The 26,186-nt window shown below is 28.2% G+C and overlaps 3 protein-coding genes across 4 annotated transcripts; 2 read left to right on the top strand and 1 right to left on the bottom strand.

The window, feature by feature from the left end:
* Positions 1-1,073: 1,073 nt before the first annotated feature.
* Positions 1,074-17,818, bottom strand: LOC111683242 (F-box only protein 33). Of its 2 annotated transcripts, none has more exons than XM_023445295.2 (8): positions 17,591-17,818; positions 16,519-17,004; positions 11,742-11,897; positions 11,566-11,670; positions 10,999-11,503; positions 10,848-10,922; positions 8,863-9,099; positions 1,074-8,794 (listed from the first exon to the last, which is right to left on the bottom strand). In XM_023445295.2, exons 2-8 carry the CDS (start codon positions 16,653-16,655, stop codon positions 8,654-8,656), a joined length of 1,356 nt encoding a protein of 451 aa, XP_023301063.1. In that variant the 5' UTR covers positions 16,656-17,004; positions 17,591-17,818; the 3' UTR covers positions 1,074-8,653. The 2 variants fall into 2 exon arrangements, with proteins under 2 accessions (XP_023301063.1, XP_046806932.1); XM_046950976.1 differs by having other exon boundaries at positions 17,730-17,753.
* A 1,429-nt stretch (positions 17,819-19,247) lies between these two features.
* Positions 19,248-20,757, top strand: LOC111683243 (cytochrome c oxidase assembly protein COX18, mitochondrial). The gene is made up of 3 exons (XM_023445296.2): positions 19,248-19,888; positions 19,957-20,232; positions 20,301-20,757. The coding sequence occupies exons 1-3, from the start codon at positions 19,355-19,357 to the stop codon at positions 20,655-20,657; spliced, it is 1,167 nt and encodes a 388-aa protein (XP_023301064.2). The 5' UTR covers positions 19,248-19,354; the 3' UTR covers positions 20,658-20,757.
* A 1,419-nt stretch (positions 20,758-22,176) lies between these two features.
* On the top strand, positions 22,177-25,672 carry LOC124420126. The gene is made up of 5 exons (XM_046952114.1): positions 22,177-22,292; positions 22,508-22,541; positions 23,587-24,267; positions 24,330-24,551; positions 25,321-25,672. Exons 1-5 carry the CDS (start codon positions 22,233-22,235, stop codon positions 25,503-25,505), a joined length of 1,182 nt encoding a protein of 393 aa, XP_046808070.1. The 5' UTR covers positions 22,177-22,232; the 3' UTR covers positions 25,506-25,672.
* The last annotated feature ends 514 nt before the right edge of the window (positions 25,673-26,186 follow it).

The following is a 26,186-nucleotide window of genomic DNA, read 5'->3' on the forward strand; positions in this document are numbered from 1 at the left end:
CTATAGAAAATTGCCTCTTTAAAAAGTACTTTCCTATAGAAAAAGTGTCTCGGTAAAAGATATTTTTCCTATATAAAAAATGTTTCCTTAAAAGATACGTTTCCTAAAGAAAATGTCTCTCCTTATAACATACTTTTCCTCCAGAAAATGTAACTCATTCGAAGAAATTTTTTCCTATATAAAAAGTGCCTCCTTTAAAGAGACTTTTTCCAAAGACTCCTTTGAATAAAATTTTTCTATAATTTAAAGACATTTTTCCCATAGAAAAATTTTTTACCATTAAAGAGAAAAGTTTCCCTTTTTCTATAAAAAAAGTAACTCCTTTAAAGAGACTTGTTCTATAGAAAAATTTTCTCCCATAAAGAGAAAAGAGTCTTCCTGGAGGAGACCTTTTTCTATAGAAAAAGTATTTTCTTTAAAAGAACTTTTTCTATAGAGAATGTATCTTCTTTAAAGATGCTTTTTTTTAAAGAAAACGTATTTCCCTGCAAAAGACTGTTTTGTGTAGAAAAATCGTTTCCCTGCAACAGAATTTTTCTATAGAAAGTGTCTACTTCGAAGAAATTTATTGAAAACTACTCCTTTTCTTAAAAAATGTTTGAAAATTATATTTTTACTAAAAAATTTAAATAAATTTTTAAAATATGTTTGAAAAATTATAATAAATTTTTAGATTTGTGTAATTTTTAATTTATAACAATTTTAAATAATTTTTTTACTTAATTATTTTAAATCCTTTTCTTTTGTTTCAATTTTTCTTTTAATTGTTTTTCTTTTTCTTTCAATCATGATACATATTCCCCTAGTTTTTTTGTTTGTTTTGTAATTGTTGTAAATTTTACAATATTTTTTTTTCAATTTATTTATTTGATTGATCGATAGTTAGTTAGATTGACAACGTTATTTGTGTAATTTGTTTGTTTGTTTTTTTATTTTATTTAAAGTTGTTGTGCTTTATCAGTCTTTGATTTTGCATATTAAATAAATTAATTGCTTTCTTTTCTTCATTAACATATTATTTATAATATTTATTTTATAATATTTCATTAACATAATTGTTCATATTTTTTTTCTTTAATCAATAAGTTTGTTTGTTGGTTCCCTTTTAAATTTTGTTTTTTTTTCAAAGATTTTATTTGTGTCAAGTTGTTCGTTTTAGACAGTACAACTTTAAGTTGATACGTTTGTTAATTCATTGTGTTCAATTGTTTTTTTGGTTGTACTTTGTTTTGTTTGTTTGTTTTTTTTTTGTAATTAAGAAAGAAATACTTTAAGTTGTTCAGGTACATATTCTTTTGTTGTTGTTGTTGTTTTTGTTTCTTTAAATATATAAATATTGCATTAAATTCCCTATATTTGACACAACAAATAACGTTGATATTTATACAAAAGTTTGTTTGTTTGCAATTTATAAAAGTTTTTCTTTTCGTTACATTTTGAGATCTTTTTTTAAAAAGTTTTCTTCTTTAACGGAAAGGAAATGAAACACAAAATATTATCATAGTTGTGTTAGTTTTAAACAAATCGTAGATCTTTTTTCGATGTTATCTTTTGAAAAAATTGTGCTGTTAATAACAATAGACAATAAGGGCACTAATCTCGAAAACATTTAAAAGTTTTCTGGGAAAACTTGTTAATATTCTTGTTATTTCAAAAGTTAAATTCTTAAATCTTGTTTGCCTTTTTATAAAGACCCTTTATAATTTTCTTCAAATCCTTTCCTTTTATATTCCTTAAACGGGGATTTATTTTCCTTCTTTATTTATTATTATCACAATAACTTTTTAACACCTACATTGGTTGTATCGTGTTGTTAATTTTTAATGTTTTTCTATTTAAAAAAAAAAACTATGTAAAACAAAATTTTTAAATACATTTCAAAATATATATTTGCTTTTTTGCATTTTAGGTTTTTTAATTTAAGTTATTTGCTATTTTGTTAGAGTAAAAAAAATATATTGTTTAAAATAAATAAAATCACATTAAATAATTTTGGATTTTGAGCTTAATTCCTCAGAATTTGTTTTAATATTATTGCACTTTTAAGGATAAATGGAACATAATTGTTAATACATTTGTAATATTTCTTTTTTAACAAAAAAGTTGTAAATGTGAAAAAGACTATTTATTGTTTTTGTTGTAAATTATAATCAACAGTCATACAAGATTTTTAAATAATTTTTTCTACAATATACAAATTTTGAGATTGATGTTTTTCATTATTTTCACCATTTTACAATATAATTTTTCAAAAATGTATGAAAATATTATTGCACGGAATTTATTTGGTTTTTAAAAATTAAATAGATCTTGTTAAGTAGTTTGAATAGCTTTAAAATCTGTTCAGTTTTTATAACGAAACGAAATTTTGTTCTTTTTTCTTTCAGTACCCGTTTTTTGATGTTCAATATTCACATGCTAATAACTATGAGAGCAGATCTAGAACTGAGATGATTTTGACTTAAAAGTGTCACAACTATTTGTATTTCTAAAGGACCTTATAAACAACACCAGCATGGTGACGCAATCAATTAATTGTGTAAGCCCATTGAACGTGCATGGGGTTTGTGGTGCGATTGTATTATCTGATTGTTTGATATCAACATTATTTTGATTGTGCCATCATGTTTGTACTATGTATGGCGAAATTTGCTCATACAAATACAATTTTCATAATTTGTCTATGAAATCTAAGATAAAGATATTTTGGGGATAATTTTTATATGATTACGGGTCAGTTATTTGTAATATTTAAATTATTCGCTCCGACCTTAACAACATAAAATACTTGATGTCACATTCGATAGCCTCCTTATGTTCTCAGCGCACACCACTGCAATCTGCCACAAGATGCGAATTAGAAACAAGGTACGCAAGTCTCTAGCTCGCAGGACTTGGGGAATGGATAAAGAAACCTTGTTGACTATCTACCAAACGATTGGCCGGTCAGTGGTAAACTACGCAGCGCCAGTGTGGACACCTAGAGTTAGCGACACGCAGTAGAAGAAGCTTCAAAGCTTTTAAAACGCAGCCTCGCCAATTACATGCGAAGAACTGCATGCATAACGAAACGAAGATGCTTTCAGTTAAGGAACATATCATCATGCTGTCTAAGCAGTTCCTACCGGAATGTCATCGGAGGAGCCTCCCGAACCACCATCTAACGGAGCTAGAACACCCCCCGAGGCATGTCAGGAAAGATCTTCGTATGTATGTGAATGACATCCAAGGACACTTGGATAACATAGAGGACAAAAGCTCATATAGGACAGCTTTGAATACTATCCATCAACAAGCGGTGGAAGACTCAATCAATTCCCATCGCGATAGTATAATACTGGGAGGTCGTCCCTCATCCGTTGCAAACGAGAAACGAAACCTACCACGTCGTACAAGAGTTGTATTGGCACAACTTAGATCGGGATGGTGTACCCGTTTAAACTCGTACTGGTTGATAATAAACGACATCATTCAAGATCTTTGTCCTGCGAGTGGAACAGACCCACACAATGTTCAACATCTTTTTAACTGCAGGGCAAACCCAACTCAGTTGGAACCTGAATCCTTTTGGACTCAGCCGTTGGATGCGGCTCGTCTACTGGGTTTAGATCTAACGGAGTTGGATAACCAGAACGAAAAAGAAAGTAGGGAATAATTTGTAATTATATATACGTGTAACTTCAGGTGTCGCTGCTACAACAACACAAAATTTGTGAAAAAAATATATGATTGTGCCAGCAAGCTGGCGTTTTGTGTGGGCGCGTTTACTGGATAGTTTTGTATTTTGAATCTCGTAGTCCTAGCAGAATTAGTCAAGTGGCTTGAGAGCAAGATGTATATACGTTACATCAAATACGAAGAAATACACCTAGGTCTCCATCACCTTGAGAGGAAGATGTTATTTTACATCAAAACCGAAGAAATACGCCTAGGCCTCCATTGGGCCTGTTATGTATAACTTAACAGCTTCTTAAAAAAAGGTTTTATTACTAAAACTAAAAAATATAAAATTCAATTTAAAAATTATATTGCAAATGGTGGATAATAAATTTGCTTTAAAATTTTCTTTCATTTTTTTCAAATTTTTTTTTAATTAAATAACAATTAGTTGTTGAATGTTTTTGTTAGCTTTCTAAGATGTTTTAAACATTTTTTAATTTTTTTTTTCAATTTTCTAAAATAATTGTTGCATATTTTCTAACAACAATTGTTTGTTTTTCATTGTTGTTGTAAATTTAGTAGTAATTTGTTTATATTTTTGAGATGGCTTTCTTGTTTAATCACAGTTTGATGTTTTTTTGTTTTGTTTGTTTCTTTTCTTTGTTAAACTAGTTGTTGTTTTGTTAAGTTCTTTTTAATACAATTTGTTTATTTTGAGTTTTAAATACAAATTAAGGTTTTGTTGTATTTGTTTGTTTGTTGTTTTTTTTATAGCAGGTTTCACAATTTCGCCGTTGTACGTGATAATTTGTGAAGTGCTTAAGTCTTTTAAGATGATTTTTTGTTGTTGTTTGTTTGTTTGTATGTAATACGTTTGTAATTAGTTTGATGTCATTGTTTTAAATTTTTTTTTATTTAGACAATGCCTGGGAGCTTAATATTTAAGGGTCTTGTGTGTGTGTGTGTGAAGGGTAGTGTGACTTATTTATCTAATATTTTTTTAGTAAATTATTTTGTTTTTCATTTTGTATGTAATAATATTAGCTTAATTTATACTAAAACTATTAAATTTTTGTTTTTTTGTTAATAAATTTTTGTTTAGTAATAAAAAAATTTTAAAGAAATAAAATAAATCTTATAGAATATTAACGAAAAGTTTATTGTGTTTGGAAAAGTTATAAGTTTAAGGTTTTGTTGTTCTTATTTAATCTATTTGAGTTTCACTGACTTAAAATCCTTATCAGGGGGCAAATTCTGGCAAAAGCGATCGAAAACTCAATAGAAATTTTGATCACTTTTTAATGTGAGAATTTGGACTAAGTTTTTTGTCCAATTTGTGTCCTTTTTATGTTCAAAAACTTTTAAACATTTTGGAATGTTCTTTTATAGTTTTGTAAAATTGTTTTAAAAGTTTATTGATATTCCAGGAACTTGTTCTAAAAGAGTTTTTAAGATGTAGCAAAATGTTCTCAGAAATACTTAAAAATAACTAATGAATGAGGTGAAAGAAAAGTTCAAAAACTCATGATTTAGTGCTAAAAACTTTCACCATAAAAAGTACTTGGCAGTATGTACTTCCACCGTATCCAGAAGTTAGGTTACATTAGTTCCTATAATGCTGTTCAATAACCTAAAGTTGTTCTGATTGCAACTGTTGTAGAAATAGTTAATTTTGCAAAAAATTCTATTTGGCAATTTATGGGATTTTCAACTGTTTTGATTTGTCTATTTCGAAATTCATATGTCATTTCTAAATAGTCATAACCTCAACAAGTTTAAAGCGATTTAAAAGACCCAAGTGATTGAAGCTATTGTTTCTGGAACATAAAATTTCCTATAAAATATCTTCAATTAGAATTCTATACGGTCTGATGAATGGTTATATCGACACAAAGCATCAATTCATTCTAGCGCGAAATCTGCAATTGTCACTAGTAAGGTCGTCAACAACACTCTTTACCACCTCAACAAAAGAAGTAGATTTAAATCTTGGCATCGTAAACAGGACAGAGAACAAATTCCAACAGATCATTCTACTACTGCAATCACGAAGTAAAAACCAAGCGTTAACCGGGAGCACTCACTGTTAATTAAACTGAGTGTTTAATTAAACTGCTGTTGTTGTAGTTGTAACAGGTTGGCTGTGTCTGGATGTTCTTCCCTGGGGAAAAACTTTCGGTTGATACAGCTGTTGCTGAGTTGACAATCTTTGGCATATTGAGAATCGAGTCGTTCGGGAGAGGAGATCCAATTATCGTGGGAACGATTGAACTGCTGTAGTCATCTTCGCTTTGTAATACTCAGTAGAGAAAATATATTTTAAGTTGACAAAATGCTGCCATACGGACTGTAACTGTATGTTTGCAAATCACACGAGGAAACGAAGGTTTTCCCTGTCTAGGAACACAAATGAACAACGTTTCTTGTGGGATGTCATCGGTTGAATTCTACTCATATAGGGACGCTATCGTTCCCAGGACAATTGGTTTTTCGCACCAGAACGAAAATCGACCAAGGAATGTCAACACAGAAACAGCGACTTAATGTGTCCCTGATAAAACAAAAACAAAGCCGTTAAAACCGTCGTCCTAGAAGCCTGAATGGAGAAACAGGCGTTGTTGTTATAACACTTCGACTGTGATCGATAGTTCTTCACGGGGTAAACATTTTCGGTTAATACAAATACAATATGATTCCGAAGATCCAATTGCTATGTTAACAATAACAGGCGTAATTCCGTCTATTTAGCATCTCCATGTGATACCAACCACATATGCAACTGCTCAGCCAACTCCATGTCACTTTGTTCAATAGATTAATGAACGCATCACGTTCATCTTAACATAGGGTTGGACATCAATGCTGAATCCTCTAAATAGATTATTGTATAGTTGTGATTGTTACAACAATCAAACTTTTCGTAAATCCTATTTATTCGAATAAGCGAGCTATTTTAAGGAATGAAGCAAATGAAGTTGTTACAGAACTAGCATAGGCCTTGCTGAATGAATGTTTCCTACAATCTTTTGAATGAAGATTTACAAATTAATCACGTTTCGTGGAATTTAAAAAAAATTGCAATGGAATATTTACTAAATTCCCCGTAAGGACCGTTATACTTTACAGGCGACATCTTAATCGCATCTAAAAATGCGATTATATTACCTCGTTCCCACGACAATTGGATCTTCGCTCCGGAACGGCCCGAGTCATACTCGGCCAAAGATTGTCAACCCAGCGACAGCTGTATCAACCGAAAGTTTTTTTCCCCAGGAAAGAACTATCAGACACAGTCGAGCTGCTACAACAACAACATTATATTACCTTGGAATATTTCTAAGCGTTACTAACTAAAAAGTGTAAAAACCATCTAAAATGATTTCTGATTTCTCAAGGTTTCTTATATTTAAAACCTATTACGAGGAAGTGTTACTAACTTTTTAATGCTTCGTAAAACTTGTTCTAAGGAACAATTACTGGTTGCTCAACACATTCTTTCTTTGGAGTTACAGATTCTTTAACGTTTCTTAAAACTTACTCTCGGGAATATTAACCCGTTGACGCTCATTCAAAAAAAAGGTAAAATACCGAGATGCACAATTAATTTTTGCAATAGTCTCGAAGGATTTTAAAAATATATATTATACACATCATTTCCATCTATGAACGACCGTTCGCTACCGTCTATAGCCGTCATTTGCGTCAACGTGTTAAGGACTAAGTGGTAATGTTTCTAGAGAGCTTTTTCCAAAAGAGAAAACAAAACTAATAGGAAATATTACGACTTCTTAACGCTTCGCAAATTTCGAGTGAACAGTTGTTCAAGATTTAACTTTGCTTGGAACATCTTTTTCTTTGGGAAATAAGAAAGAACATTGAGATATTACGTGTTTTTAAAATGGAAATCTATTAAAAAAGTTTTACTGACTCATTAACGCATTTTAGAAGTTATTTTCGAAATGACACTTTCTACTGCATTCGCAACATATTTCAAAATCGTGTTACTGAAGCTTTTTAATAGTTTCGTAATAATTTTATAATAAGTTTAAGTAAAATTAATTTCAATACAAATATGATAATATGAAAAGTTAATATTTGAACTTTTCCAAACTACAAAAAAACAATTCTTAAAATTGTGTATTTTAAAAAAATTCAAAAAGTTTAAATTAAATCATAAATTTAGCTTTAAAGTTTTAATAAAATTTGGCATATTTTTGTTTTATTACTTTTCTTATTTAAAAAAAAATTCTCTTTTGTTTTAGTTTTTTTTTTCAGTTCAGTGTTATATGTAATTTGCTTTTGTCGCTAATGGCCATGAATGAAAAGTAAATTTCAAACTAAAGTTTTTTTCTTTTGTTTTTATAATTAAATTAAAAGTTATATATAATAATTTCTTAAAATTCTTTTTTTGTTGTTTGTATAGAGGACATTTAAAAAAAGATATCATATAGTTTTAACACATATAAAAAAATTATAATAAAAAATAAACATAAAATTATAAAAAATAAAAAAATTATTCATTCATTTATAGAATAATTATATCACTGTCATGCAGAAATTTTCTTAATAAAAAAAATTACATACATACATTTAAACATACATATTTACCCAATATCATTGTAGTAGATATGACGGCTGCTGCAAATCCTGTTGCTTTGTTTATAATATGTTAAATTAAATGATGATGATGACAAAAAATCGTTGGTTGTTGTTGTTGATTTGATTTACTTGGCATGACTTTTTGTTGAAATAGTTTGTGTGTTTTGTTGTTTAAGTTTGAAGTGATGTTTTTTTTAAGGGGATTTTCACTTAATATTAAAAAAGATATTGCAAAGTTAATTTAAGGTTAGTTGCTGTAGTTGTTGTTGCTTTTGTGTGTGTTATACTGCGCTTAATCACAAAAAAGTTTAATTTAACAAATTTTTCTTAAAAAGTGTAAAATTTGTTTATGGATTTTGAGTTTTTTCTTATTTGTTTATATTTGTTTCCAGTTTTAATTGGAAATATCACGTCGTATGAGATCGAAGACATATTCATCACGTACATCATCTGCTACAGGCATATAGCCTAGTGCTGGATGCATATTATTAAGATTCGAAGGTTCCCATTTTTGCCCCAACAATGTATTGATTTCCTTTAAATAAATATTAAGAAATATTTAAAAAAAAAACTTTTATATATTATTCATTAAAAAATACTCACTTCTATAAAGGAATCGATGTTGGCTTCAGTGGGAGCATTATCAATCATTGATACCTCTAAATGTTTTAAGGTACGGCCACGTAAACGAGAAATGCCAACAATGTTATGGGGATCCAAAACATAACCGTGTATGACAATTTCTTCTAAATTCTTGCAACGCCAAGACATCATTATAAATGGATCTTGTCCGGAGCGTAAAAATAAGTCCATAATATTTTTATCGGAATGTTTGTAGGCCTGAAGGAAATCGTTTTAAAATATGATATAAATGAGAATTTTAGTTAAATTTTTAGATTTTAAATTTTTAGTAAAAATTTTGGTAAAATTTTTTTTGTAAAAAATTGGTGAAATTTTTTTAGTAAAACTTTGGTGAAATTATTGGTAAAATGTTTTTTGTAATAAATTGAATAAACAAAAATTGATTTTTTTACAAAAAATGAGAATTTTGGTAGATTTTCTAAATTTTTAGCGAAAAAAGTGAAATTTTTTAAGGAACAAATTTTGGTGAAATTTTTTTAGGAAAAAATTTTGGTGAATTTTTTTTTGTGAAAAAGTTTAATGATTTGTTGATTTTTTTTTAATTTGGTGAAAAAATATTTTTTTATAAAAAGTTTTTTTGAATTTTTTTTAAATTTAGTGAAAAAATTTAATTTTTTATTATAAAAGCTTGAGTGGAACATTTTAGTGAAAAGTGAATTGAAATTGGTGAAATATTATGCGAAAAAATTTTTAAAAAAAATGATGATTATGTTTGCAAAAAATTTTATGAAATATTTTTAGTGACAAATTTCAGTGAAAAACTTTATGAAATGTTTATAAAAAAAAATGGTGAAATGTACGTGAAAAAATTTGGTGAAATATTTTTAGTGAAATTTTGAAGTATTTTTTTTTTATTATAAATTATAGAAAACAAATTATTGGAAAAAATTGGTAAAATTTGAAAAAAATTTGGTGAATTTTATTAGTGAAAAAATTTGGTGATTTTTTTTTTGTGAAAAATTTGGTGAAATTTTTTAGTGAAAAAATTTGGTGAAATTTTTTAGTGAAAAAATTTGGTGAAATTTTTTAGTGAAAAAATTTGGTGAAATTTTTTAGTGAAAAAATTTGGTGAAATTTTTTAGTGAAAAAATTTGGTGAAATTTTTTAGTGAAAAAATTTGGTGAAATTTTTTAGTGAAAAAATTAGGTGAAATTTTTAGTGAAAAAATTTGATAAACTTTTTTTATGAAAAAATTTAGTGAAAAAAATTGGTGAAATGTTTTTAGTGAAAAAATTTGGTGAAATTTTTTAGCGAAAAAATTTGATGAAATTTTTTAGTGAAAAAATTGAATAAACAAACTTCTTTTTATTAAAAATAACAATTTTGGTAGAATTTTTAAATTTTACATTTTTAGCGAAAAAAGTAAAATAGTGAATAGAAAAAATTTCACAAAAATTTTTTCTAAAAAAATAAAATTTTTATTCACTATTTTACTTTCTTCGCTAAAAATGTAAAATATGGTGAAATTGTTTTTGAAAAAATTTGTTGAAATATTTTTTGGTGAATAATTTAGCCAAAAACCTTGAACATTTTTGTTTTGATTTTTTTTAAATTTTAAGTGAAATTTTTTTTTGAAATTTTTAGTTAAAAAAATGTATAAAAATTGTTTATAAAAAAATGGTGAAATATTGTTTGTGATAAAATTTAGTAGAATTTTTAATGAATTTTTTAGTGTAAATTATAGAAAACAAATTAGTGGAATAATTTGGTGAATTAATTTGATTGAATATTAAGGTGAAATTTTTTTGTTACAATTTTTAAAAGTATTGTTGGGTAAAATTGTTTTTCACTAAACAATTTTTACAATTTTGAAAACAAAAAATTTTTTTAGATTTTAGAGAAGATTTTGGTGAAATATTGAGTGTTTGTTTAATAAACTTGGAATTAAAACTTGGAAAAAAAATAAAATATTTTTCTCCAAAGGAAAAAAAAACTATAAAACTTACGGAATCAATCCATTGTATACTTTTTAAAGTGCGGCTATTATTTAAAGAAATCCATTCCAATGCATCAACATTCATCTGAAAATAAAATACATAAATTCAAAATAAAAAGAAAACAACGTAAAACATCATATTTCCAAAAAAAAAAACTCACATAATCACAGAATAATACACGCAAATGTGTTATTGGCATATTTTGTCTTAAGATACGCATTTGCAAGACTTCAACAGCTTCGAAGGCATAGATAAGTGTTACAATCAATTCGATATTATTGAAATTTGCAGAAAATTCTGACCATGCTCTCTCCGATATACCGGGATGATGACGATCCAAACCGTGAACACATATTAAAAATTTCTTTAATGGTAAAACTTTTAATGTATGCAACAGTTCTTCGTTGAGCGTATCGTAATCGAGTGAAAGTACTTGTAGTGATGAACATTTTTGCAATAGTGTATTCTCCATGGCGAACATGGGATAATGACTAGGATCATATTTGATGGAGGCCAATGTTAGTTCGTTTAATTCTTGAGGCCGGCTCAAAGATTTTAGGAAATCTAAACCATAATAAGTTAAAGCTTCAATTGCACCTAAGTCCAATATTTTACAGGCGGTTTTCTTGCGATTTAAAAATATTTTCAATGGTTCAACAAAGAGTCTAAAAGTTTGGTGAGATTCAGATGATAAATTAAAGAAAAAACAAATTTCTTTTCTACTTACTGTTCAATATCGACTAGACTCTCTTCACTTATATCACCGGGTGGCGTTAGACCCACATTGTTTGTTTGAAAACGTAAACCTTGTAAACTATCACATCGTGCAACTCTGTAGTTTATAATAATTTTGTTTCATAAAATATTATTTTAAAATTTGTGTTTATAAAATTTTAAACTTACTTGTATAAGATGCGTCGTATTTTTTCAATATGGAAAACATTTATAAAATCGAATATAATAATTAGCTCGTTCGTCAGATTGTATAAAGTATGGCGAAAGAATTTGCACTGACGATCGTTGTCAATATGTAATTTAAATTTTGAATTAAGAAAAAATCTGTAGAAAAAGAAAAAAAAAGAAATTTTAATTATGCTTCCAATTATATATAAGGAAATTTATAAAAATAGATTTAAATTGAAATGAATTTGAATTTAAAGCAATTTCAAGCTTTTGTTATAAACTTAAAGAACTTTGGTTATGAAAAACATAAAAATTAATCAATTTTTTTGTCCAAGAATGCCGGACGTCGCTTAAAGAAATGGCGAAACACTTAAGAATTACCCTCGTTTGGGTCAAAGGACAAGGGCATATAATTGGCAACATTACTGCTGATATCTTGGCGAATGTTGGTACGAGAATGGCCAAGAAAGTTGGTAAGGGATAAAGAGCAGTTTTGCGGCATTGCTCTTGAGGCCATTAAGAATCCAATATATGACTTTTGTTTTAGCTCAGCCCAAGACCAGTGCTCTCAGGAGAATACTTGATAGATTGCTTGTATGCTGTTAGGATGACCGTGCATCTGAATGCTCTATTATCAGTTTCTGCTGGTCATTCGGAAACCATGCAAGAATTTTTGATCTTCCATGCAATGTCTTCTTTAAAAGCTCTTTTCTGATCTATCCTATCTGTTAACTGTTAAACCTTAACAATGCATGACGTATTAGTCTTCTATACAAAAACTTCTGTAGGAACTGTCAAAATGAAGAAGAGGGGAAAACAACAACTCATCTTTTGTGAAATTGCCTGGCCCTTGAACTGATTCGTCAACAGACGAAAGAGATGCCATACTTTTCTAGCAGTGTTTCCAAGTTCGGAAACACTGCAAGACGCATTAGTCTTCTATACAATAATTTCTTTGGGAGCTGTCAAAATGAAGAAGAGGAGAAAACAATTACTCATGAACTGTGAAATTGCACGACCCTGAACTGATTCGTTAACAGGTGATAGGGCAGCCATTCCTTCCTGATATATCTGATCTGTTAACTGTTCAACCTTAATGTATTAATTCCAAGTTCGTAAACAATGCAATATGCATTAGTTTTCTATACAATAACTTCTGTAGGAGCTGACAAAATGAAGAATAAGAGAAAACAATTACTAATCTTCTGTGAAATTGCCCGATCCTGAACTGATTCGTCAACAGGCTATAAAGCCGCCATTATTTTCTGATCTATCTGATCTGTCAACTGTTCAACAATAACGTATTGATTCCAATTTCGGAATCAATGCAAGACGCATTAATCTCCTATACAATTACTTTTGTAGGAGCTGTAAAAATGATGAAGATTACTCATCTTCTGTGAAATTGCCCGTCCCTTGATCCGGTTCGTCACTAGGCGATAGGATCGCTATACTTTTCTGATCTATCTGATCTGTCAACTGTTCACCATTAACGTATTGATTCCAAGTTCGGAAACCATACAAAAGGCATTAGTCTTCCATACAATTAATGACTTTTGTAAGAGTTGAGAAAATAAAGAAGAGTAGGAAACATTGTGTAATTGCCCGGTCCTTAAACCGATTCGTCACCAGGCAAAAGCGTCGTCATACTATTCTGATTAATCTGATCTCTCAACTGTTTAACAAAAACGTATTCTGACAATCCTAAACTTGTCGAAGTGGTTGTGTAATTAATCATACACTATGATTTCTAATTTTCTATGGAGTTGTTAACATTTTTATTCAACATGCCTTTTCTATAGAATCTTTACTGTCTCTATTGCTATTTTTTCTAAATATCTTATCTTCACTTATTTTATTCCAGACGTTGCAAAGGAAGCCAAGTAAAACTTTACTCATGGTAGTAAGTCGTCTGCAGAACCTAAAAGTTCATCCCAAAACATTTCAAAGATTTTTTCACTATTCAAATGAACTCAACTTATTCTTCCCTAATTGTAACATAAAAAAGTTAAACCCATAATTTTCAATTAAAATTTATAGTACAAATTGTCCACCTTCCCTTAAAAATCCTCTTGAATTCGCATAAAATGGGTTAACAAATGACGTATAGTAAAATACATTAAATTATTTAATTGACGACCATTTGAAAAGAAATTATAACAAAAACAAATTTGGCCTTGAATAAAATAAACAAATAAAGAGAAAAAAAACCTCCTCTATATGTATGGTATATGATATACAATATAAACAACCATAAATATTTGGCACAAACAACATCATCTTTAGTCTAACAGACAAAGTGCAGTCAGTGTATGAAACGTGAATAGGAAACCACTGAAAAAAAACCATAAACTAGTTAGATGATTTCTTAATCAGCTGTTTTAAATTGTTTTAAAAGAAGAAAGAAAATATCTAAATTAATATTTTTTAACCACAATATATGTGTCTTTTATTTTAAAGGCAGCTTTTAGACAATGATTAAAATGTTGGCATTAAAACAATGAATTTAATACATTTACATATTAAAAAAACAAAAACAAAAAAATAATAATGCGCATATTCATATTGCTCTTAAGCTAATTTCATTAAACGTATAAGAAATCCAAAATTGAATTTAAAATGTTTAACTTTTAAACGTTTTACTTTATAAAATATTAAAATTTTACAAAGAAAATTATAAATTTTCTAATTATATGTATATTAACTTAAATTAATTGAGTTAGTCTAATTGAAAACATTTTCTTGTTTAAATTATACAATTTTAATTGACCATATGTGCACACTTTCACTTATTTAATTTTGTTTGTGCATGTGGTGTAAGTACCCCCCTGTACCATCATTATGCATGCCTCATTATTTTTCCTTATATTTTTTGCTTTAAAACAGCAACATTGTATTTATGATTATATTTAGCATCCACTTCTTAACGATATTATCATCATTGAGTTTATCTTTATCAGCATATATTTTTTTATAATAAAAATATACATATATGTAAATATATACTAAGTACTAGAATAAACTTACTGATGAAAAATAATGTTAATTAGGGCGGTAACGGAAATTTACTAAAATAATTAGAAGATAAGAAAACCAATTATTATTAGAACTTTAAAAGGTATTATCTCATGAAATTTTATAATATATTATTATTATATTATTCGTTTATTTAGTAGTATTTTAAATACTTTCAGAAATCAGATAGTTCATTTGCTAAACGCAAAATTTGACAAAGATAATAGTGAACAAAATTTTAGTTTTTATTAAGTAGAAAACAGTCTAGACCATAGCGTGATGTCTATAGTCAGAATTATACCCTGATATAGTCTGGATTATACTTTGATATAATATTGGCCCCCATTCTGCATTTTAATTTGAATCGAAACTTTCTCCGTTTGGCAACTTTAGTATTCTGCATTTCGATTCGACTCTCCGCCACATAAACAACAATTTACAAAAACTTAATTACGATCGAAATGCAGAATACATAGAATAGAATAAATACATAGGCTGCACTATGTACTTAGTAATGAATAAAACATGATAACTATAGTCTGGGCTATAGCTTAATGACTATAATTGGATATAGTTTGAACTATAGCTTGATGAATATAGATTGTACTATAGATTTCAGTTTGAGAATAACCTGGGGGTTACTTCGTATTGCGATTCAAAAGAAAACGATTTTGAAACACAATATACTTACATACGAATTAAAGTTTTTATCGGATCGAGTTACAGAATAAACCCTCTGGACTACAACAAAAACAATACGCTTGCTTATATATGGACAATTGTCTACAATATATACAGAGTGTAGACCCGATGTTCGAATACGTACATACATAGAAATATAATATATAAACATTTAGAGCAAGTTTTTAAGTTAGAAATCAAATGCCAATTAATAATCAGATTAGTTAGTCTAAAAGTAAGTACAAGATTACCATACAAAACAACAGATAACGTCAATGTTTGTTATCAAAACAATGCATATTTTATAAAGAAAATTAATGAAAACTTAGGGCGGGTTTCTTAGACCTCAGTTAAACTAGGCTTAACTTGCTGTTAGATTAAACTCGGAACAAATTTAGGTGGACTTTAACCAATGATTGTGTTTTTCAGTTTTTCACTTTGTTAGTATTGCCAACTTTTCACTCAAAAACATAAACAATGAACAGCTGTTTTTTGCAAACAATACTTTTGTAAAACGGAAAATTTTTGAAAAATGTTAAATAAACATTTAAAATAATACTTAATAAAACAAAACAAATCAGAAAATTGCAATTTACTTAAAATATTAAGTTTTTGTTCTTCCGAAATCATTGTTTTATTGTTTTTGGTAATTGTGTTTTCTCATTTATAACTTGAGTTTAATTGACCAATTACACTCTGTTAAACTAAGATAATAAGTAACTTTACTGATAACTGAAAAACACGAAACATATATTAAACCAGGTTTAACCAAAGAATGAAGATTATCTTTATCAGAAAAACTCGCCCTTAAATTAAAAACAAAATAAAGTATTTTGAAGTCCTTATAATTTATATTAATCAATAAATTAAACATTTTGATGTTTATTTTCATAAAAATTGTGTACCTATCAGCTGTTAACACTTTAGTATTTTAAACCACATCTATTAGGTGCTTATGCTAGCAAACAAAATTAACTAATTGAAAACTCAAAAACAACTTTGGAGGATTAATTTAAATTTAATACCTAATCCTGCACCTAAAGATTGACCCTTAACTAAAAATAATCAATAATACACTTACCTCTTTTGAAATAAAACGCTGCGCCAATGTCTGCACGTTTGACTGGCATTAAGGCGATCATGAGGTTCTAAATATTCGTAAATCTGGCCCAATACCAATGATGGTAACTCTCCCCATCTTGTCAATGTACAATTCATATCCACTCTAGGCAAACAGGTTAACAGTCGAAAAAATATATATATAAAACAGTAGATGCGATATAGTGGAAGGATTAGAGGGAAATTTGATTGCTTCAGGCAACAATCAACCAACCAAACCACTCAGTGGTAATGGAGTATTTAAGTGCAACGTTTGCCCTCTGCACAAATTCTTTTTCTTTTCACTTTCTGCTATTAATTGTTCTCTTTTTTTATACTTTTCAGTTAGAAAATATATTATATTTTTTTATATTGTAAATAATTAATCAGCAGCAGCTGCACTTATTATTGGTAATGTTAAAGTGTTTTCTTTTAATACGCTTCCTTGTATGTTGCAGGCAGGTTTAATCTATTGTGTTTTAATATAGAATTAAAAAATGGAGTCCCATGTAATATTAATGTTTCAATACGCAATTGTCATGTAATATAGTTGTTCGTATTTTTATTTTTGTAGTAACAAGTCAGCAAGTTATAAAAATAAAGACAAAATAACAACAAATCGACAAGCAGGCAGGCAGCAGCAAAAACGTTGACAGTTTTTCCAACAAATATTCAACGTCACAGTTAAAGTTGTTGTTGTTTTATTTTGTTTGTTTTTATTTTATTTTTATAGTTGTATTGGTGTGCAAAAAATTGAAATAGCAGCAACAATATGAAAAAAATATGTCCAACAGCCCCACCAACAATTAATAATGAGACAATACGTTGTTGTTGTTTTTATAATGTATGCAAATTTTTGTTGTTTTTTCGTAATAGAAAAACACAAAGAAATAAAATTTGTCAAAATTGTTCTTAAAAAATCAATTATTTTAAAATTACAATATAAAATCACTAAAAATTTTGTTAGTATCTCTCAAAAACAGAAAAATAATAGAAACAATTTTATTTTTTTGTTGTAATTTTCTTTTTTTTCTCATCCATACACTTTTGCTCACCTTTCATTTCAGTTTTTTTTTTGTTTAAATATTTTGTCAACAAAATATTTGATTTATTTTCTTATACTTTCATTATTTTAGAATTCTTTTGCTAGTTAAAAAATATATAATTAATTGCAATTATTTACTGTTAAATTACCGAATTGAAAGAAAAATGTCTTCTTCCAATTTTGTTCGTTTTCTTTCTTCACTTGTCTTTTGTATACACTGCACAATATTTTCTTTCTTTTTATTTTAACAACTAGGTGAGCAACAAAAACAACTGAATTATTTATCCATATGTTTAGGAATGCCATATTAGGGGATTTTATATAAATATGGGAAAAATTTGGGGAAATTTTGAATTTATGGATGACATTTTTTTTAATATTTAACTGTTTGTAACAAGAGTAATTCTACATTGTAGACGTACATGTTTAGTACAAAGTTATTTCATATCTATAAATTTATACAAGTTTCTTAGAAAGTGTATGATTACGAGTAATTATTTTTGGGTCAAAATAGCTGGCATCCTTTTATCATATGTTGCTGTTTATAACTGGGTGTTGCGTATTAATTTATATACAAATTATAGTATCTGAACTATCCTGTTGTTATCATTGTAATTTCGAAAATAACACAAAGATGCCACAATGATTATTTGCGAAAAACTGTTTTTTTAATTTCTATAATATACACAAATTTGGGAAATATCTGTAATACATATGTAAACATGCATACACAATTTTACATAAACGTAGAGTTACATACGTATATATGTATATGTATGTCAAACATTTTACACAATAAATCTTTATCCTAGTTATTAAAATTTTTAAATATTAAAAAAGTTTAAGAAGTCGATAATATTCATTCAGAGATTAATCTAATATATTATGTATATATTCAAAAACTAATTTGGATTATATGAACACGCAACAGAAGAAGGTTAAGCTAAGGTTCTACAGTTGAAACGAAAAGTCGACTTTTTTCATTTAGTTAAAAGTCGACTTTTCGACTTTTTGCGTTTTATGAAAAGTCGATTTTTTAACTTTTCGACTTTTTTCATTTAAATAAAAGTCGACTTTTGGACGTTTCGACTATAAGTATTTTATAAATAGTCGACTTTTCGACTTTTTCCGGCTTTTTTCGACTTTTCGATTTTTTCGACTATTTTCGACTTCTTTCTACTTTTTTCCGACTATTTTTTAACTTTTTTTCGAGTTTTTCCGACTATTTTAGAGTTTTTGACTTTTTTTCACTTTTTTACAATATTTGACTTGTTTCTACAATTTTCGATTTTTCGACTTTTTTCGACTTTTTTCAATTTTTTCGACTTTTTACGACTTTTCCACTTTTTGCGACTTTATTCGACTTTTTTCGACTTATCGACTTTCAGACTATTCGGCTTTTTTCGACTTTTATTCACAAAGTCAACTTTTCGACTTTTTTCACAGACGATAGTCGAGTTATCGACTTTTTTGGAACAAAATAGTCGACTTCGACTTTTTTCGATTGTTTGATTATTCTAAAGTCGATTTATAGAACCCTAGGTTCTATAAATTTTGTATAATTTTTTTTGGATATTTTCCATTATTTTTTTTCTAGTATGGTAACGATTCAAAATTATATTAAAAATAAAATTGGCATCACTACGAACAGCTGCTTTTTGTTTTGGTTTTTTATTCCATAATATTACATATTAGCAAGAAGTTGTTATTAAAACACTTTTAAATATAATTATGAATTAAATTTGAACTGAATTCTATTAAAATTCTCTAAAAAATGAATCACTTACTTAAAACCTCAATAAAAGCTTTAAATTTACGACTACCAAATAAAGTGGTGAAAATAAGTCATGTGGATACAATGTTTAGGCGTAATTTTGGTTGTGCGACGCAACAATACAAAATTCAGAGGCAAGAGACGAACAAAAGGCAGTTAAACAAATTACCATTACGATATAATTCAACTGCGGTCGCTTCTGCCACTGCGGCTTCCATTGATCCTGGTTTCTTTGCCAGTTTTTATCAGTCTCTATCGACTAGCACACCAGTGGCTTACGTGCAACAGGGTCTAATTGAAATACACGATTTCACCGGTTTACCCTGGTGGGCCTCCATAATTGCAACAACGTTTCTATTTCGTTCGGTAGTAACATTACCTTTAACCATTTATCAACATAAAATAACTGCCAGAATAGAAAAAATTTCCCTAGAAATGCCGGCCATAGTTGAGGAGTTGAAAAAAGAAGCTGCCATGGCCATGAGAAAATTTAAATGGACCGAAAAACAAACTAAAATAGTTTACCAAAGATCTGTAAGTTATTTACATACATATGAGTGCAATCAGAAGTATTTTGAACATTAAATAATATTAATTGCTAGATTCGTAAACAATGGAACAAATTGGTGGTGAGAGATAACTGTCATCCTGCCAAAACATTTATTGTTTTATGGGGTCAAATACCCTTGTGGATATTTCAATCTATGGCGTTGCGTAATATGGTCAGTTTGATGCCTGATCCCACTTCACTGCAAGCTCAAATAGTAGCTACAGAATTGACTATTGGAGGTTTTGGTTGGATACCCAATTTAACTGAAGTCGATAATTCGTATATATTACCTGTTGCTTTAGGTCTTATAAATTTGGGAATTATAGAGGTAATGCTTTTGGCACGAATAATTTTTTTTAATATTAATTAATAAAAATTTAATTTTGTTTAATACAGATGCAATCCATGATGCGTACACGACCTGCAACACGTTTTCACAATATTATAACAAATGTATTTCGTGGTCTTAGTCTTGTTATGGTACCCGTTGCCTGCTCTGTACCCTCTGCCCTAACTGTCTATTGGGTAGCTTCTAGTTCCTATGGTTTAGTGCAAAATCTTTTACTGGCTTCGCCACAAGTTAAACGAGCTTTCGGTATACCCAAGACACAAAGTGAACTGGAAAATCCATATGAACATTTGTGGTCGAAAATGAAACAACGTGTCGGTTTGGAAAAACTGCCAGTGGAGGAAGTCAAAGTGGTAGAGAAATTATCAGAAACTAAATCGACTACGGGAATAAAAAGGAAATGAAACTGGTGGAGTTGCAATATATGAGGTTACCTTTTTATAAGTTTAGTGTTAGAACTCAACAAAAGTTTGTAATGACTAATAAAACGTTTTTAAATTATAATTAAAATTTTTGGAAAATTTTTAATAATGAGAAAAGTATCGAAAAATAAGATAGATAGATAGATAGATAGATAGATAGATAGGTAGATAGGTAGATAGATAGATAGATAGATAGATAGATAGATAGATAGATAGATAGATAGATAGATAGATAGATAGATAGATAGATAGATAGATAGATAGATAGATAGATAGATAGATAGATAGATAGATAGATAGATAGATGAATAAATAAATAAATAAATAAATAAATAAATAAATAAATAAATAAATAAATATATAGATAGACAGATAGATAGTTAGATAGATAGATAGATAGATGGATGGATGGATAGATAGATAGATAGATAGATAGATAGATAGATAGATAGATAGATAGATAGATAGATAGATAGATAGATAGATAGATAGATAGATAGATAGATAGATAGACAATTGCATTTTCAGTGACTAATGATAAACCAGATGTAACAATAATAGTCGTTCATTATTTTTAAAACTATTACACAAGTCAACTGTAACAAGTATAATTTTCTTGCAATGCTAAGGGCCAATCTTTATGTAAAGTTTTAAATTAAAAATAATCCTCGAAAGTTGTGTTTGAATACTTAGGGCGAGTTTTTGTGATAAAGATAATCTTTATTCTTGGCTTAAACCTGGTTTAATATATGTTTCGTGTGTTATTGGCCAATTAAACTTAAGTTATAAATGAGAAAACACAATTAACAAAAACAATAAAACAATGATTTCGGAAGAACAAAAACATAATATTTTAAGTAAATTTGCAATTTTCTGATTTGTTTTGTTTCATTAATTATTGTTTTAAATGTTTATTTAACATTTTTCAAAAAATTTTCCATTTTACAAAAGTATTGTTTGCAAAAAACAGTTTTTCATTGTTTATGTTTTTGAGTGAAAACTTGGCAATACTAACAAAGTTAACTAAGCTTAAATCTAAAAGTGAAAAACACAATTATCGGTTAAAGTCCGCCTAAATTTGTTCCGAGTTTAATCTAACTGCAAGTTAAGCCTAGTTTAACTGATGAGTAAGAAACCCGCCCTTAATCAGCTAATTTTGTTTGCTAGTTTACGAGCTTAAAGGATTTGGTTTAAAATTGAGCAAGAAATGCAAAAGTTTAAACATCTGATGCAGAAAAAATAATACAATTTTCACTAAAATAAATACTTTGATCCAGCTTACCAAATATTGACGTCAGGACAAAAATTTTGAGAAATTGTATCTTAGAATGAACAAAATTTTCATTTTCGGTGGAAAAATCAGCAACTTAAATTTTGGTGCCACCCTAATGTATAATATGTAAATAGCACCTTTATATATTCATTCTTTAAATAATCCAAAAGAGACAAGAAAAATTATTATTAAAGATTTAATTATCTTATGGAATTCTATTGAAATAAGAAATCATTTAAAAAGTATTTTGCAATCAATACAGATCACATTAACTTAAAAAGACAATGAAAAAGACTTTGTTATGTTATAAATTAATAATATTTATTATAATTCTATTAAAAACGGTTTGTTAAGGGCATATAATAAGAACACTTTTTAGTTAGTTTGTAATCTTAAAATAATAAACTAAATTATTTTAAGATTATTAGCTAACTAACAAATGTTTTCAATAAACGGTTCTGTTAGAAAAGCTTACTTTTAATGATTTTTCTATAGACAATTTAATAAAGAAGACAATTTTAAAAAAATAATTAACATAATAATTTATTCTTTCTTTCAGCAATTCATTTCTGGTCATCTCGACGAACAAGAAGGTAATTTTATCAACAATTAAAAATAACAATAGTTTTCATAATTTATTTTTAAAATATAAAATATTTCGGTTAAACAGTAGAGTTTAAGGGCCAATCTTTAGGTGAAGTTGTTTTTAAATACTCCCAGGTCCAATGTTAAGGTTAAGGATTAGGTATTAAATCAAAATTAATCTTCGAAAGTGGTTTTTGAATACTCAGGGCGGGTTTCTTACTCTTCAGTTAAACTAGGCTTAACTTCCTGTTAGATTAAACTCGAAACAAATTTAGGCGGACTTTAACCGATGTATGTGTTTTTCAGTTTTAGATTTAAGCTCAGTTAACTTTGTTAGTATTACCAACTTTTCATTTAAAAACATAAACAATGAACAGCTGTTTTTTGCAAACATTACTTTTGTAAAATGGAAAATTTTGGAAAAATGTTAAATAAACATTTAAAACAATAATAAATAAAACAAAACAAATCAGAAAATTGTAATTTACATAAAATATTAAGTTTTTCTTCTTCCGAAATCATTGTTTTATTGTTTTTGTTAATTGTGAGTTCTCACTTATGACTTGAGTTTAATTTGCCAATTACAGTCAGTTAAACTAAGATAATAAGTAACTTTACTGATAACTGAAAAACACGAAACATATATTAATCCAGGTTTAACCAAAGAATGAAAATTATCTTTATCAGAAAAACTCGCCCTCAATCAGTTAATTTTATTTGCTAGTTTAAGCGCCCAATGGTTTAAACTGGAGCAAGAGTAAACAGCTGATGCAAAAAACATACAATTTTTATTAAAGTAAACATTAAAACTTCACAATATATTTTGTTGTTTTAAATTTAAGTTTTCATTTTACATTTGCAATTGTCTTCTTCTTTTTATAAAACGTGAATTATTTTGATAACAAACAGTAACTTTTTCTGTTTTTTGTATGGCAACACTGCAAAGTTTAATCTTATACTCAAAAACATCAAGAGGGATTAACATCTGAATCAATTTATTTTTAGATTAACTAATCTGATTATTTGGCGTTTGATAACTCCAATATTTTTCAGATACTTCTCAAATTTCTCGGAATAATGAAAGTAATATTTTATGTCCTCATTTGTCAAAAGGACAATATCCACATCCATTTGATGACTACTATTACATAAAATGTGCTTCAGAAAAAACCTTAGTAAAAAAGTGTACCTACGGTAAAAAATTTCATACCTCAAAACGAAAATGTGTATCAATTCATAAACTACAATCCGTGAATTCAGACAATAATGATCTATATACAACTTTATTTAGATGTCCCCCCAATAAAAGAGCTATATATTTATATCCATATAATCCCAGGAAATATGTAAAATGTGATAGGGACAAGATGATAGTACTAGATTGTGGTTCTTTGGAAGTATTTAGTATCAGTCAAGGTATCTGTTTACCTGAAGAACAGGTATCACAAGACGATCGTGTGGCTTTACCAACAACTAAACTAATTCATACAAATGGTCCAGACAAGAACAATAATACAATCTACTGTCCAATAGAGTTATTTGGATTATATCCACATCCATTTAATAATGAGAAATATTTGAAATGTGTATATGGTCGACTGTATGAGAAATCCTGTTCTAGCGGTTATGTTTATAACATTTTTACGAAATTCTGCGAAAGAAACGAAACAGATTTGTATAAAACGTTGCCACCTACTGGGAACAATAAAAATGATAAATCGAAAATTCAAAAAAGTGAGTTTTTCAAAATTATAAATAACATTTATTAAAGTAATTTATTTATTTATTTTAAAAAGAAAATGGATCTACTTTCCTAATATGTCCTACAGATTTAGATGGTACTTTTGTACATCCTTTATATTGTAGCAAATACATAATATGTTCTCCTGCTGGCACCAGTATAAGAAACTGTCCCATTGGCAATGTTTACAACTTTCATAAAGGTGCCTGCGGCTATAAGAGTGAGATGAATAAACAATATCACGTGGAGTGCATACAAAATAACGAAAATTCGGAAGGTTTTTATTAATTTTGGAAATACTTGTTAATTACATTTAAGAAAACTTTAATTAATGTATAAGATGAACTAGAACAGAACTACAACAGAACTAAAACAGAACTAAAACAGAACTAAAACAGAACTAGAACAAAACTAGAACAGAACTAGAACAGAACTGGAACAAAACTAGAACAGAACTAGAACAGAACTAGAACAGAACTAGAACAGAACTAGAACAGAACTAGAACAGAACTAGAACAGAACTAGAACAGATCTAGAACAGAACTAGAACAGAACTAGAACAGAACTAGAACAGAACTAGAACAGAACTAGAACAGAACTAGAACAGAACTAGAACAGAACTAGAACAGAACTAGAACAGAACTAGAACAGAACTAGAATAGAACTAGGACAGAACTAGAACAGAACTAGAACAGAACTAGAACAGAACTAGAACAGAACTAGAACAGAACTAGAACAGAACTAGAACAAAACTAGAACAGAACTAAAACAGAACTAGAACAGAACTAGAACTGAACTAGAACTGAACTAGAACTGAACTAGAACTGAACTAGAACTGAACTAGAACTGAACTAGAACTGAACTAGAACTGAACTAGAACTGAACTAGAACTGAACTAGAAGTGAACTAGAACTGAACTAGAAATGAAATAGAACTGAACTAGAACTGAACTAGAACTGAACTAGAACTGAACTAGAATTGAACTAGAATTAAACTGAACTAGAACAGTATAAAAGATTTATGGAATTTAAACTTGTCACTTTCAGATAAAAATACCTTCGGCGTGTATTGTAAACCAGAAGGGAACAGGAATTATTCACATCCAATAAATGTGCATAAATTTATTCGTTGCTCAGATGGGAAACTGCTTGTTCGATGGTGTCCAAAAAATACCTTTTATGATATAGAATCTCGTAAATGTATTAATGACACTAATGAAATTGAAGAGTAATAGGGCCACAAATCAAATTTCTAATGATTAGAAAAACGATGTATACAATCTTATTTAGTTCCTAATTGTTTATGATTAATTGTTATTTCTGAAATGTTTTATTTACATGATAGCAATGTTATATTTTTCATAAAATATATGTTAATTATTTGTTTATGTTTATTTAATATTTGTCTTAATATAATCTTATTTGTGATTCTGAGTAATTGTTTATTTAAAAACATAATAACATTTTTTTTGGAATCAACAGTTATTTAAATATATGCACTTGGGAGTAAGTTCATACATTTAAATGTAGAAGTCACTGAAAATAATAATTGAAATGCATCTTTCTTATCAACAAATTAGTTTGTAAGGTTGGTTTATGTCGTATTTACTTGCGCCACCGAAAATAAATAAATAAATACATATTTATGTCTGTTTAAATGTGATAAGAAATAGAAATGCTCTCTCCCTAGCATATACATATGTACATACACTTGTTATTTGTTAACCGGCCAATATAAAAATTTATGTAAAATCGCTCATTCCCGAAATTTGCCAATAACGCTTATAAAAAAGTTGTTTCCTTAACGTGAACTAGAACTGAACTAGAACTGAACTAGAACTGAACTAGAACTGAACTAGAACTGAACTAGAACTGAACTAGAACTGAACTAGAACTGAACTAGAACTGAACTA

The sequence above is a fragment of the Lucilia cuprina genome, chromosome 5 (genome assembly GCF_022045245.1).
Source record: "Lucilia cuprina isolate Lc7/37 chromosome 5, ASM2204524v1, whole genome shotgun sequence".
NCBI lineage: Eukaryota > Metazoa > Arthropoda > Insecta > Diptera > Calliphoridae > Lucilia > Lucilia cuprina.